An 11,798-nucleotide genomic window follows, 5' to 3' on the forward strand; every position below is an offset into this window, starting at 1 on the left:
GCAGTGGCTCCGAGTTGCCCGTCTTCGGGAAGGGCTGGCAGCTGCCCATCTTCAGCAGGATATCGGTGTCGGACTGAGGGGAGGGGGGTGGAGGTGGAGGGCTGCCGATCAACCCGACAGGACAGTCAGAGCTGAGCTGGAACCCGCAAGTCCAGGGCCACCCCGCCGGCCCAGAGCCACCCTGAACACCTCCGGGCAGGGACATGACACCGGGGAGGGGACGGCCCAACAGCAACTCAACAGCACCCGCAGTGACGGAGAGCCGACCCCGACTACGGATGAAATGCAAACCTGCACACAATGCAGCACCACCGTTGCCAAGCCTGCTTTATAGCTAGTGACCTATGACCTGAGCATGCGTAGTCGGAATACCGAACTCGCTTATTGCTTTCTAAAAAATCAGCGACAGAAGGATAAATAAACCACGTGTAGGAAGGAACTGTAGATGCTGGTAGACAGAACATATTGGAGTTACAGCGTTACTGCTGTCTGTTCCGCGGTGTTACTCCAGCAAAGGCCTTTGACGCGTGTGAGCCACTGCAAGGGCATCGCACCTCTCTTTGGCAATACTATAGCACTCCCTATTACTATTAATCGCGCTGGTCACCATTGCCGTCTTATCGGGCTGCGCCAGGGTTAATTCACTTGCAGCTGGGAGCGCTGGGATTTGGAGTTTGAGAGCGCTTTGTGTTTGTTACAACAGGAATGTCACCGAGATCAAACTGCAGATCCCGACATGCCGCACGCTGCAACAGAGCGGGGACTGGGATTGGAAGCGGTGCCCATATACGGTGCAGGGCGCCTTGGGGTAAGAAACGTTTTAGTGTGTAAAGGTGGTGACACCAGCTGGACGCCGACCAACTTTGCAAAGACAATAACAACGAGGTTAGTGAAGTTTGGTGAGTGCACTTGTTCTGTTTTCACGTGGTTAAAGTTTGTTTTCAGAAGCATGGCATTACACATAGAAGAATGGACTGCACCTGGGTCCGGGCGCATGGTGTGTCGACCATGCTTGTATTCTTTGTAAATCATGTAACATTAAAGTGCCTCTCGTGTTGGGAAGAGAGTGTGTTTAAACTGAGACGAGACACAATAGAAACCGCGTGGTTCTTTTGGTTTCATTTTTTCTCCTTTGACTCGACACTCGTTGACGATGTTCAAAATATAACCCTCATGAACAATATAATGAGGTGCGAGTCATCTCGCCAGTGCAGCCCTCTTAGTCCCGCAGTGTTCTTGCCATCTCGGAAGGACCTCCCATTTCGTTGGGGTCAGTGCAGTGATCGGTTACAAAGAAGATTCAGGGTGAGCCAAATCAAAGATCCTATAGCAAGGATCTTTGAGCCAAATCGCACAGCGACTTGGGGCGAAATGTCCGTGTAAAGGGGCGCGGTAGTGTTGCCATGGTGGGCTTCGCTGTTACCACCTCCTGTTTAGACTGAGAGTTGTATGTGTGGTCTGTGCAGCGATGGCGTCGCGACCCCGAGGAGTTGGGAGAGAGGGAGGGACTGGGCGAGGGGAAATCCTCATCGTTTTACCAGAAAGTCTCCGCAGTGAAAACGGCAACTTTCAGAGCGTACAAACTCGGTACAGAGAGCACCCGTGGTCAGTATCGAACCGGGATCTCTGGCGCTGTAAGGCAAAAACTCTACAGAAAGGCAGCAGCAGCAGAAAGGCAGCAACGCCACTGTGCCTCCCTTGATTTTTGCATCGGAGTCCCCGGGTATCCACCCGGTCGGTCACCGCACCCCCGATAACTTCAGCGCTGTTTGCAACCACCGCTGCTCCCGCCTGGAGTTTGTTGGCTACAGTCGAGCGGTGCACACCTCCACGCTTCCAGACCTCACATACCGGAAAGGTAAAGCGCTCCCCTTTCTTTATGTTGATGTCATTAAAATACAACACTTATTGTGTTAGTGCCGCGGGGATGGAAAGGTCGGCCTGGCCTTGGGGGGAAGTAGCGCGGCGGCTGCAAGCGCTCAAACCGAGCAAGCTGCCACATAACGGGGTCACTCGCCATGTTCGCGGCTCCCGATGAATACATACACCCGGGCGACTTAATCTTACCCCCACCCCACAGTGAATATTGCTCTTCAGCACATGGAGTGAAAAATAAGTCAAATTTGTGCTGAGTATCTGATGTCGCAGTGTCTGTGTTGGAGGCGTGTTACACTGTCTGACGGTTTTAATTGCGACTGTCATGTCTGCCCAGTGGTCAAAAGCTGGGGTGAGGAGTATAATAAGCGTGGACTGCGGTCCGCTGAAGCTGGGTCATGGGCTTTCATCTGCTCTCAGCCGCGGAGGCAGCGAGAGGTGATTCAGCCCAGACTGTAACCTGGCACCAAACAAACATGACTCTCTCTCGTGTCACTTGAGGTCAGAAAACGTAGAAATAATAGGAATGCGCGATGATCGAGCCTGTCTGAATACTTCTGCAGCTGAAAGTTTGTAAATAAAACCTGAATTAATTTAACGTTTCAACCAGTGTCGACGGTGAAAGACAATGTTTGGTTTCCATAAATCCAAAATCTACAGGAGCTTAGAAGGCTGTTGCATTTGCAAGACCAAATCTTCCAGCTCCCGTTTCACCGACAGTGGACGATATGAGGAAAGCTTTAAACTTTGTTTCGGGTAAGATGATAATGTATAATTCTCTCCTCTCCCCGCCCCCGGGCGCACACGCGTTGCCTTCAGTAGCGGAAGCGCGGAGTCCTTGAGCGCACTTCCTTATTGTAATTAGGCAAATACAACGTCGTACAGTTCTCATCGAAAGCTGGCACAGTCTGTCTGTCAGACTTCCTTTATTTCTGGCACTTTAGAATTTCGGGGCGGGGGGGGAGGGGGGGGGGAGGATGGGAGGGGAGGACAGTAAGCCTCCACCTAGTAAATAGTGGAGTATGCAGCAGTCAATACATAGAAACATAGAAAATAGGTGCAGGAGTAGGCCATTCGGCCCTTCGAGCCTGCACCGCCATTCAATATGATCATGGCTGATCATCCAACTCAGTATCCCGTACCTGCCTTCTCTCCATACCCCCTGATCCCTTTAGCCACAAGGGCCACATCTAACTCCCTCTTAAATATAGCCAATGAACTGGCCTCAACTACCTTCTGTGGCAGAGAGTTCCAGAGATTCACCACTCTCTGTGTGAAAAATGTTTTTCTGATCTCGGTCCTAAAGGATTTCCCCTCTATCCTTAAACTGTGACCCCTTGTCGTGGACTTCCCCATCATCGGGAACAATCTTCCTGCACCTAGCCTGTCCAACCCCTTAAGAATTTTCTAAGTTTCTATAAGATCCCCCCTCAATCTCCTAAATTCTAGCGCGTACAAGCCGAGTCTATCCAGTCTTTCTTCATATGAAAGTCCTGACATCCCAGGAATCAGTCTGGTGAACCTTCTCTGCACTCCTTCTACGGCAATAATGTCCTTCCTCAGATTTGGAGACCAAAACTGTACGCAGTACTCCAGGTGTGGTCCTACCAAGACTCTGTACAACTGCAGTAGAACCTCCCTGCTCCTATACAACCAGAAGAAACGGGCACCTTGTATTTGGGGGATGGTGATGAAGAGATGTCTGAAGAAGGGTCCCAATCCGAAACCCATGTTCACCAGAGACGCTGAGAGAGGGTGATAGATAGATTATTGATTATTACATGTGTCGGGGGTTATGGGGAGAAGGCAGGAGAATGAGGTTGAAGGAGAGACTTGGATCTGCTATGATGAGAATGGGACAGTAAACTTGATGGGCCGAATGGCATAATTCTGCTCCATAATTCTTACATAATTCTGAATTTGATAACACATTGCCCAGAACAAATAAAAAGGAAGTGATGATTCTATTATAGTTATCGGATTAATTTGGATTCACTGGAGTTTAGAAGGGGGGGGGGGGGGGGTTATAGAAACTTATAAAAGGACTGGACAAGCTAGGTGCAGGAGAAATGTTTCCAATGTTGGGCGAGTCCAGAACCAGGGGCCACAGTCTTAGAATAAAGGGGAGGCCATTTAAGACGGAGGTGAGAAAAAACTTTTTCATCCAGAGAGTTGTGAATTTATGTAATTCCCTGCCACAGAAGGCAGTGGAGGCCAAATCACTGGATGGATTTAAGAGAGAGTTAGATAGAGCTCTAGGGGCTAGTGGAATCAAGGGATCTGGGGAGAAGGCAGGCACGGGTTATTGATTGGGGATGATCATCCGTGATCACAATGAATGGCGGTGCTGGCTCAAAGGGCCGAATGGCCTCCTCCTGCACCTATGTTTCTAGTGCATTGTTTGTTTATATATGCATAGGAAGGAACTGCAGATGCTGGTTTAAACCGATGATAGACACAAAAAGCTGGAGTAACTCAGCGGGACATGTAGCATTTCTTGAGAGAAGGAATGGGTGATGTTTTGGGTCGAGACCTTTCTTCACACTGTTTAACAATAATCCTTTGGAGAGTTATATGGCATAAAAATGGGCTCATCAGCCCGCGGCATCAATGCTGATCTTCTTGCCTTTCTATGTTAAGTAAGAAGGAACTGCAGATGCTGGTTTACACTGAAGAAAGACACAAAATGTTGGCGTCAGGGAGCATCTCTGGAGAAAAGGAATAGGTGACTTTTCGAGTTGAGACCCTTCATCAAACTGAGAGTCTGAGAGGGGGGTCCCTTTCTCCAGAGATGCTGCTTCACAGCCTGAGTTCAACATTTTGTGTCTATGTCTGTCTATGTTAATCCCACTTGCTTGAATTCCTTTCTTCCTCATTCATTCACGTCCTTGTCAAGATGCCTCTAAAATGTTGTAACTGTTCCTTCTTCCACCACCACCCCTGCTGCTCATTTTGGGCACCAATTTATCATTCTATAAACTTCTGTTTCCCAGGCATCTTTTTAAATCTTCTTTGCTTCTTAAATCTATGCCCTCTAGTTTTGGACACCCCTACCATGGGAAACAGATGCTGGCTATGTACCCTATCTATACCTCCATATCCTTTGCAATGCTGAAAAAATATCTAGCCTATCTATTCCTTCTTGATAACTAAAGCACTCCAACCTGGAAAGGTCATTAGTAGGACACAGATTTCTTCCCCTTTTGTGTGTTTCGAAGGAAGTGGATAAGGTAGTGTGAAGAGATCCAAAACTGAAAAATGTATTCCACAAAGGGATTGTCCATGTGCCACTGAGAGTCAATTTTAAGGGGGTGGTTAATGGATACCTGGGAACAGATATCCATCATTTTGACATTACTCTGCAAGTACCATCAAAAAGATATTTTTAGTCTGATCAAATTTACTTTGGAATCTATTCACTGGAGTCGGCTTCCAACAGAAGTGAGCAGTTGAGATTTCCAGCTTGGGGTAATTACAACCATTATGATTCAAAGTGGCTTTACAAAATGTTTAATTGCGATGAATGGGAGAACCGAATGTGTGCGAGTTAAAGCAAATCTATTCTGACATGACCTTTAAATCTGCTGGAGAAACTCAGCGGGTGAGGCAACATCTATGGAACGAAGAAATAGGTGAAGTTTCTGGTCGAGACCCTTCTTCAGTCTGAAGAAGGGTCTCGACCCGAAAAGTAATCTATTCCTTCGCTCTATAGATGCTGCCTCACCCGCTGAGTTTCTCCAGCATTTTTGTTTGCCTTAGATTTTTCCAACATCAGCAGTTCTTTCTTAAACATGACCTTTAAATCTATTCATAGTCTTGGTTGATGCACTTTTGTTGTTTGACCAGGATTTACCCATTTGTTGTCTGTCACTCTTGACTCTGATTTGTGCTTGGGAGATACATAATCCCTTTATAATGGAAGCTATAAGGTGGGATAAAATATAACCAAAATAAAATATAATTGAATGTTGACTGGGATTAGTTCAAATCTAGTTTGGTACGAGGCATTCAGACAGTTTTTGGGTCGGATTCACTGATCATTCTTTTTCAAACCCGGGCTATCTTATTGTTGAAAAGTGGTAGATGCTGCAGGCCTGTTCCGTAGCTGTGACAACTGTTGGAAGTTGATTTTAATGGATTAATTTTCCACCCACAGATAGTTTGTCACTTGAGCTTTTTAAAAAAAATCAAATCAAAAATCAAATTGCAATGAAATGCTTTAACAAATTATGTTTGGAGTAATTTTTATTTTTAATTTCCTGCAGTTTGATAGAAGCACGGATGGGAGATATCTGTAATGCATGTGTCCTTCTGGTGAAGAGATGGATAAAACTGCCTGCTGGATCAAAAAAAAATTGGAGTCATGTAAGTATGTGAAGACCTGCGAGGATCCATGATAACCTATATAGTTATATGGAGAATGGCATTTGAGGTCTACTCGAGGACAAGGAAAGATTTATTCCAGTGTTTCAGACATATTCAGTACGTGTGTGCTTGAGGGGGAATAGGATTATGACTTGTAAAATGCTTTTGGCACAACTTTAATTTAAAAAAAAATCACATTAAAAATAAATCGCATTATTTCGATCAAATTTAGTTTGCTGAAGTTCCAAATATTTTGAAATTTAAACAAGGGATTTGCATCTGAAGTAATTCCTCAGCTGTGAGAAAAGTAGCATCAATCTGAGTTCTGTGAAGTTATTCAATGAAACAGCTTTCCATTGTTGTTTGTGGAGGAAGCTGATCAGTCTAGAGATGCACAGATGTCCAAAAAATCCCTGAGCGGATTTACACTTGAACAGTCTTGTAGTGTTGTAATGTTTGGTCTGGTGTGCATGTTCTATGAATAAATAATTTGGATACACTGTAAATTGCACACCAAACGTTATACTGCCTAAAACATTATATCTGTTCTCAATGCATATTTAGCATAAGCTAAATATTTATGTAGTTGACAATTTTCTCATTTGATATAATCTGACTAATCATTTAATTGAATCTACAGAAGCAAATCATGATTTTATCTTTGAATTTGAAGGGAGAGGTTGAGTAGGCTGGGTCTCTATTCCTTGGAGCGCAGGAGGATGAGGGGTGATCTTATAGAGGTGTATAAAATCATGAGAGGAATAGATTGGGTAGATGCACAGAGTCTCTTGCCCAGAGTAGGGGAATCTAGTACCAGAGGACATAGGTTCAAGGTGAAGGGGAAAAGATTTTATAGGAATTATTAAGAGGGGTAACTTTTTCACACAAAGGGTGGTGGGTGTATGGAACAAGCTGCCAGATGAGGTAGTTGAGGTTGGGATTATCCCATTATTTAAGAAACAGTTGGACAGGTACATGGATAGGACAGGTTTGGAGCGATATGGACCAAGCGCAGGCAGGTGGGACTAGAGTAGCTGGGACATGTTGGCCGGTATGGCGTGTGGGCAAGTTGGGCAGTTGGGCCAAAGGGCCTGTTTCCACACTGTATCACTCTATGACCTGCCCCCTTTCCCACCCATCTCAGGTAGTTGATGCACGAGCTGGTCCAGGCCTTAAAACACTTGTGAAGCCTAAGAAAAGGAAAGCCGGCAATGATATTAAAAAGCAGAATAAATTGAAGCGTCTCCAGCAAAAACTAAAAAGACAGAGTAAGTCCTTTGCATTTATTTAGTTTTAATGGTTGCTTTTATTGGTGCCTCTTCTTCCTGCAATTCTGCCAACTCCAGCAGATTTGAATGTTTTGAAAAGTAAATTTGGTTTTGAACATAGTTCCATAGAATTGTTCACTTTGAGTAAATATACTTTAGATGGCTATTAGCTGTTTTGAAAAAGATTCTATCTCATGCATTTCAATCTACTTGCACAATTCAACCTGTGCATAATAGCATTAGGTTGGATTATCCCTCAGTTGTAAAATAGCATTGGATCAAATCTAACAAGTTGAAACCATGCACCAAATGAAGTTCCCTGAGCCACAAACAGTTGAATGTTTCACCAAGGAAGTATTATTTTTCAAAGATTTAACATTATTTTCAATCGTACTGTCTATATGTAATTACCCTCACTCTATTTTTCCCCATTCTATTTTGGTACCTAGACCTATAAAGTCTGGTGGCATAATATGTTTGTGTTCATGTTGTACAGATTCGGATGCACATAGCACAACGTCTAGTATTTCACCTTCACAGTCGCCTACCTACAGCAACCAATCTGATGAAGAGTCAGATACAGAAACCCAGAAAGCTCTTTCCTTGCAACCAGTCTTTTCGTTTCTGGATCTGACATACTGGAAAAGGTGATTTTGGGAGTTTACTAATTAATGTCTCTCGGTGGCCAACTATTAAAAGTATGTGATTATCAATGATTCCATGTATACTTCTCAATATGTCTGCCTAATCATTTTTGATTTCTATCTGTTTCAAATGCATAACTTCCACAATGCCTATATGTATTTTGTGTCCTTTTGGTTTCAATTTTAATGACCTTTCAAAGTGTTGGACAAGCGTCCACAAACAAATTGCCACACGTATTCTTCCTTTAATCAGCTTTAATAAGCAGTACGCCAGATTTATTTTGTAGGGGGTGGAAAATCAGCGGGGAAGTGCTAATATTTTACATAGACCATCAGACCACCAAAATATATTTTAAAATTGATGAAAGGTTTAAGTATCAAGTTTATCAACATTTGGACATTGCTGAATTTGCTTTCCATCACAAACTGAACCTGGATTTTAGACTGATGTGTTAAAATGGGTTATTTGGTCTCTATTCTGTCCCACCATTCAATTAGATCACAACTGATCTGTATCTGATTGTAAGTCTTGAATTAAAAGAAGATGGATAAGTTTGATGGACACGTGCTGGAGTGTAAGAGAGTGTGGGAATTTGATTGAAACATAAAATCCTGAGATTTCTTGACATAGTGGATAGTTCTTCGCGTTTGGGAATTTAGAACTAGGATCGCTTGTTAAGGCTGGGATGAAATATTTATTTTTCTCTGGGTTGGGAGTATTTGGGACATGGCCTCAAAGTGTAATGGAAGCAGAGTCAAGATTTTTGACATATGGGAAAATATATAATAAACGGGTAAAGGTTAGCAAAATAAACAAATGCAGAGTTGAAGTTGCATTCGGATCAGGTTTGAATGGCCATTGGCTCATTCTGGGTTAATGTTTGTTCATATGGTATTGGTTTATTATTGTCACGTGCACAGAGATATAGTGAAAAGCTTTTGTTTGTGTGTTATCCAATCATATCAGATAATATTACAGGTAGGAAGTAACTGCAGATGCTAGTTTAAACCTAAGACAGACACAAAATGCTGCAGTAACTCAGCGGGACAGGCAGCATCTCTGGAGAGAAGCAATGGGTGACATTTCGGGTCGAGACCCTACAGACCTATTCAGACCTGTCTGAAGAAGGGTCTCGACCCGAAACATCACCCATTCCTTCTCTCCAGAGATGATGCCTGTCCCGCTGAGTTGCTCCAGCCATTTGTGTCTACAGATAATATTATACTTGAGTACCATGAAGCCGTAAGCAAGTACAAGGGAGAGTGAAGAGAAAAATACCAGATTACAGAATATAGTTTTTCAGCATTGCAGCAAACGATTCCATAAAAAATGACCATTGTCCGCAATGAGGTAGATTGGAAGGTTGGAGCTACACCCTAGATTATTACAGAGGGAGAGAAGCAGTTTCTGAATCCAGTGTTTCATGCTTTCAAGCTTTTGTACCTTTTGCCTGACGGATGTGGGGAGAAGAGGGAATGACCGAGGCGTGAACGGTTCTTGATTATGTTGGCTGCTTTCCCTGAGGCAGTATGAGGTGTAGATGGAGTCAATGGTGGGGAATCTTGTTTATGTGATGGACTTGGCTACATTTGCAATTTGTTGGGGTCTTAGCCAGAGCTTTTCCCAAACCAATCTGTGATGCAACCTAATAGTATGCTTTCTACATTGCATTCACAGAAGTTGGTAAGTCTTTAGAGCCATGCTGAATTTCCTTTAGACTCCTGAGGCTAATGCAGATGGTGAACGTGATGCTCAACATTTCATATTAAATTAGCACAGAAATACAAGGTTATTGGAATAGTTTAGAAAAGTTGGCACCTTCGTGTGAAGTTACTCCTTTTTATTATTTTAGTAAAACAAAAATGTGATTTATCTTCATTTAAAGAATATCAAGTTTTAAAGTGAATCCGTTGTAGGGGGTTAACACATGAGATTAGTAGCTGTAGAACATTACTATCATTGTTATTCTCAGTTACATGAGATAAGTTAAGTCGTATGCTGGAAATCAGTACTTTTCAAACTGCACGTCTAATTTTATTTTTCTTCTTCACAGGCAAAAGATTTGCTGTGGCATTATCTACAAGGGTCGTTTTGGTGAGGTGCTGATTGATCCTCGTCTTTTTAAACCTTGTTGTGGTACAAAAAAGAACTCCAAAGCTACAACAGAGGTTGAAACAGCACTTCAGATTATTCAAGGAAAACGGTAATATGTTCTGCAGCAACTGGACATTCACCTCTGGTCACAGCCTGTATTTGTCTTTTTGTCTCCAGTGGCAGACTTTAAGAATTTGATATCATTTTGTCCAAGTCATCTCATTTCTCTTGATGAGTAATTGCATTTCTCTTGATCAGTAACTGCTTGAAGCAGTGAACTCGGTTTTATAAATCTCCAGTGTGCTAGTTATTTTAAAAGTAGGCTGGCCATTCATTGACGTTTTGTTTGAAATCTCCAGGCGTACATTTGAAATGGATTTTTGTTGTCATTATGTTTAAAGAGAATGACTTAATTTTGATTAGGTGGCATTTTAAATTGTAGATTTGTCTTCCTGGAAACGTTTCTATTTTACAGTTTTTAAGTTTAATATTATCAAAGTGTATTGCTGTTCATTTGTCCATTATTCAATCCCAGCTCTGCACCTCAACCTCACTCCCTGCATCTCACCTTGAACTCCTCACTGAATCAATGGATTATTTGAGCTCAATTACCAGAGTTGCCAAATTAATCTGGTATGTGGGATGTGCAATAACTATTTTTTGTATTTTGGTACAATGCTAGCAGATACTCTTGTGCAGGGGCAATTTTTTATTGTTCCTTAACTCACTGGGAAATTGAGGACTATTTTCTGTTACCTACCCCAGTGTATTTTTAAGTATATCAATTTTTTTAAAGAGTAAAACATGTGAAATACATTTTTTGTACTTAACTTGCTGTTGTTGTATACCAGCCTTTTAATAGTTACCTAGTGGAGGACCTATCTTTGGACCATATTTTAATGCATTGAGTTGTTGGTGATAAGTACAATTTGTTTTGTTTTACTCATTGGTTTTTATTTTTGAAGTGGCGCCGCGGTAGAGCTACAGTCTTATAGCGCCAGAGACCCGGGTTTGGTCCTGACTACAGGTGCTTGTCTGAACGAAGCTTGTACGTTTTCCCTCGTGACCTGCGTGGGTTTTCTCAGAGATCTTCGCTTTCCACCCACACGCCAAAGATGTATGGGTTTGTACGTTAATTGGCTTGGTATAAATGTAAAATTGTCCGAGTGCATGTAGGGTGGTGTTAATGGGTGGGGATTGCTGGTCGATGCGGACTCGGTGGGTTGAAGAGCCTGTTTCCGTGCTGCATCTCTAAACTAAACTAAGAGAAGGACAACTTTCCTCGAGGATAGTTCTGCCTCCGACCAATTTCACCAAATTTTGGTTAGAAACACCTAATTTAGGCATTATTGCATTATTTTCTCTTTGATCATTTAAGACGATTTGCATGACACGTGCGATGATGTGCTCGGACGAAGTGTGTCGTAACCAGTTGGAATTATGCTCAATGAAGCATTCACATATTATTTCTGCTTCAAATAAAGTCACAAACTAAACACATTCACCAATCAAGACATGATATATACCACAATGACATGCAGCAACATTATA

The 11,798-nt window shown here is 42.8% G+C and overlaps 1 protein-coding gene across 5 annotated transcripts; it reads left to right on the top strand.

Moving 5' to 3' along the window:
- Positions 1 to 635: 635 nt before the first annotated feature.
- On the top strand, positions 636 to 11,172 carry LOC116984679 (SIN3-HDAC complex-associated factor-like). Of its 5 annotated transcripts, none has more exons than XM_033038977.1 (6): positions 780 to 899; positions 2,486 to 2,631; positions 6,141 to 6,240; positions 7,385 to 7,508; positions 8,005 to 8,155; positions 10,207 to 11,172. In XM_033038977.1, exons 2-6 carry the CDS (start codon positions 2,504 to 2,506, stop codon positions 10,358 to 10,360), a joined length of 657 nt encoding a protein of 218 aa, XP_032894868.1. In that variant the 5' UTR covers positions 780 to 899; positions 2,486 to 2,503; the 3' UTR covers positions 10,361 to 11,172. The 5 variants fall into 5 exon arrangements, with proteins under 5 accessions (XP_032894867.1, XP_032894868.1, XP_032894869.1 ...); XM_033038978.1 differs by having other exon boundaries at positions 798 to 885; XM_033038980.1 differs by lacking the exon at positions 780 to 899 and adding an exon at positions 923 to 1,305.
- The last annotated feature ends 626 nt before the right edge of the window (positions 11,173 to 11,798 follow it).

The sequence above is a fragment of the Amblyraja radiata genome, chromosome 20 (assembly GCF_010909765.2).
Source record: "Amblyraja radiata isolate CabotCenter1 chromosome 20, sAmbRad1.1.pri, whole genome shotgun sequence".
Lineage (NCBI taxonomy): Eukaryota > Metazoa > Chordata > Chondrichthyes > Rajiformes > Rajidae > Amblyraja > Amblyraja radiata.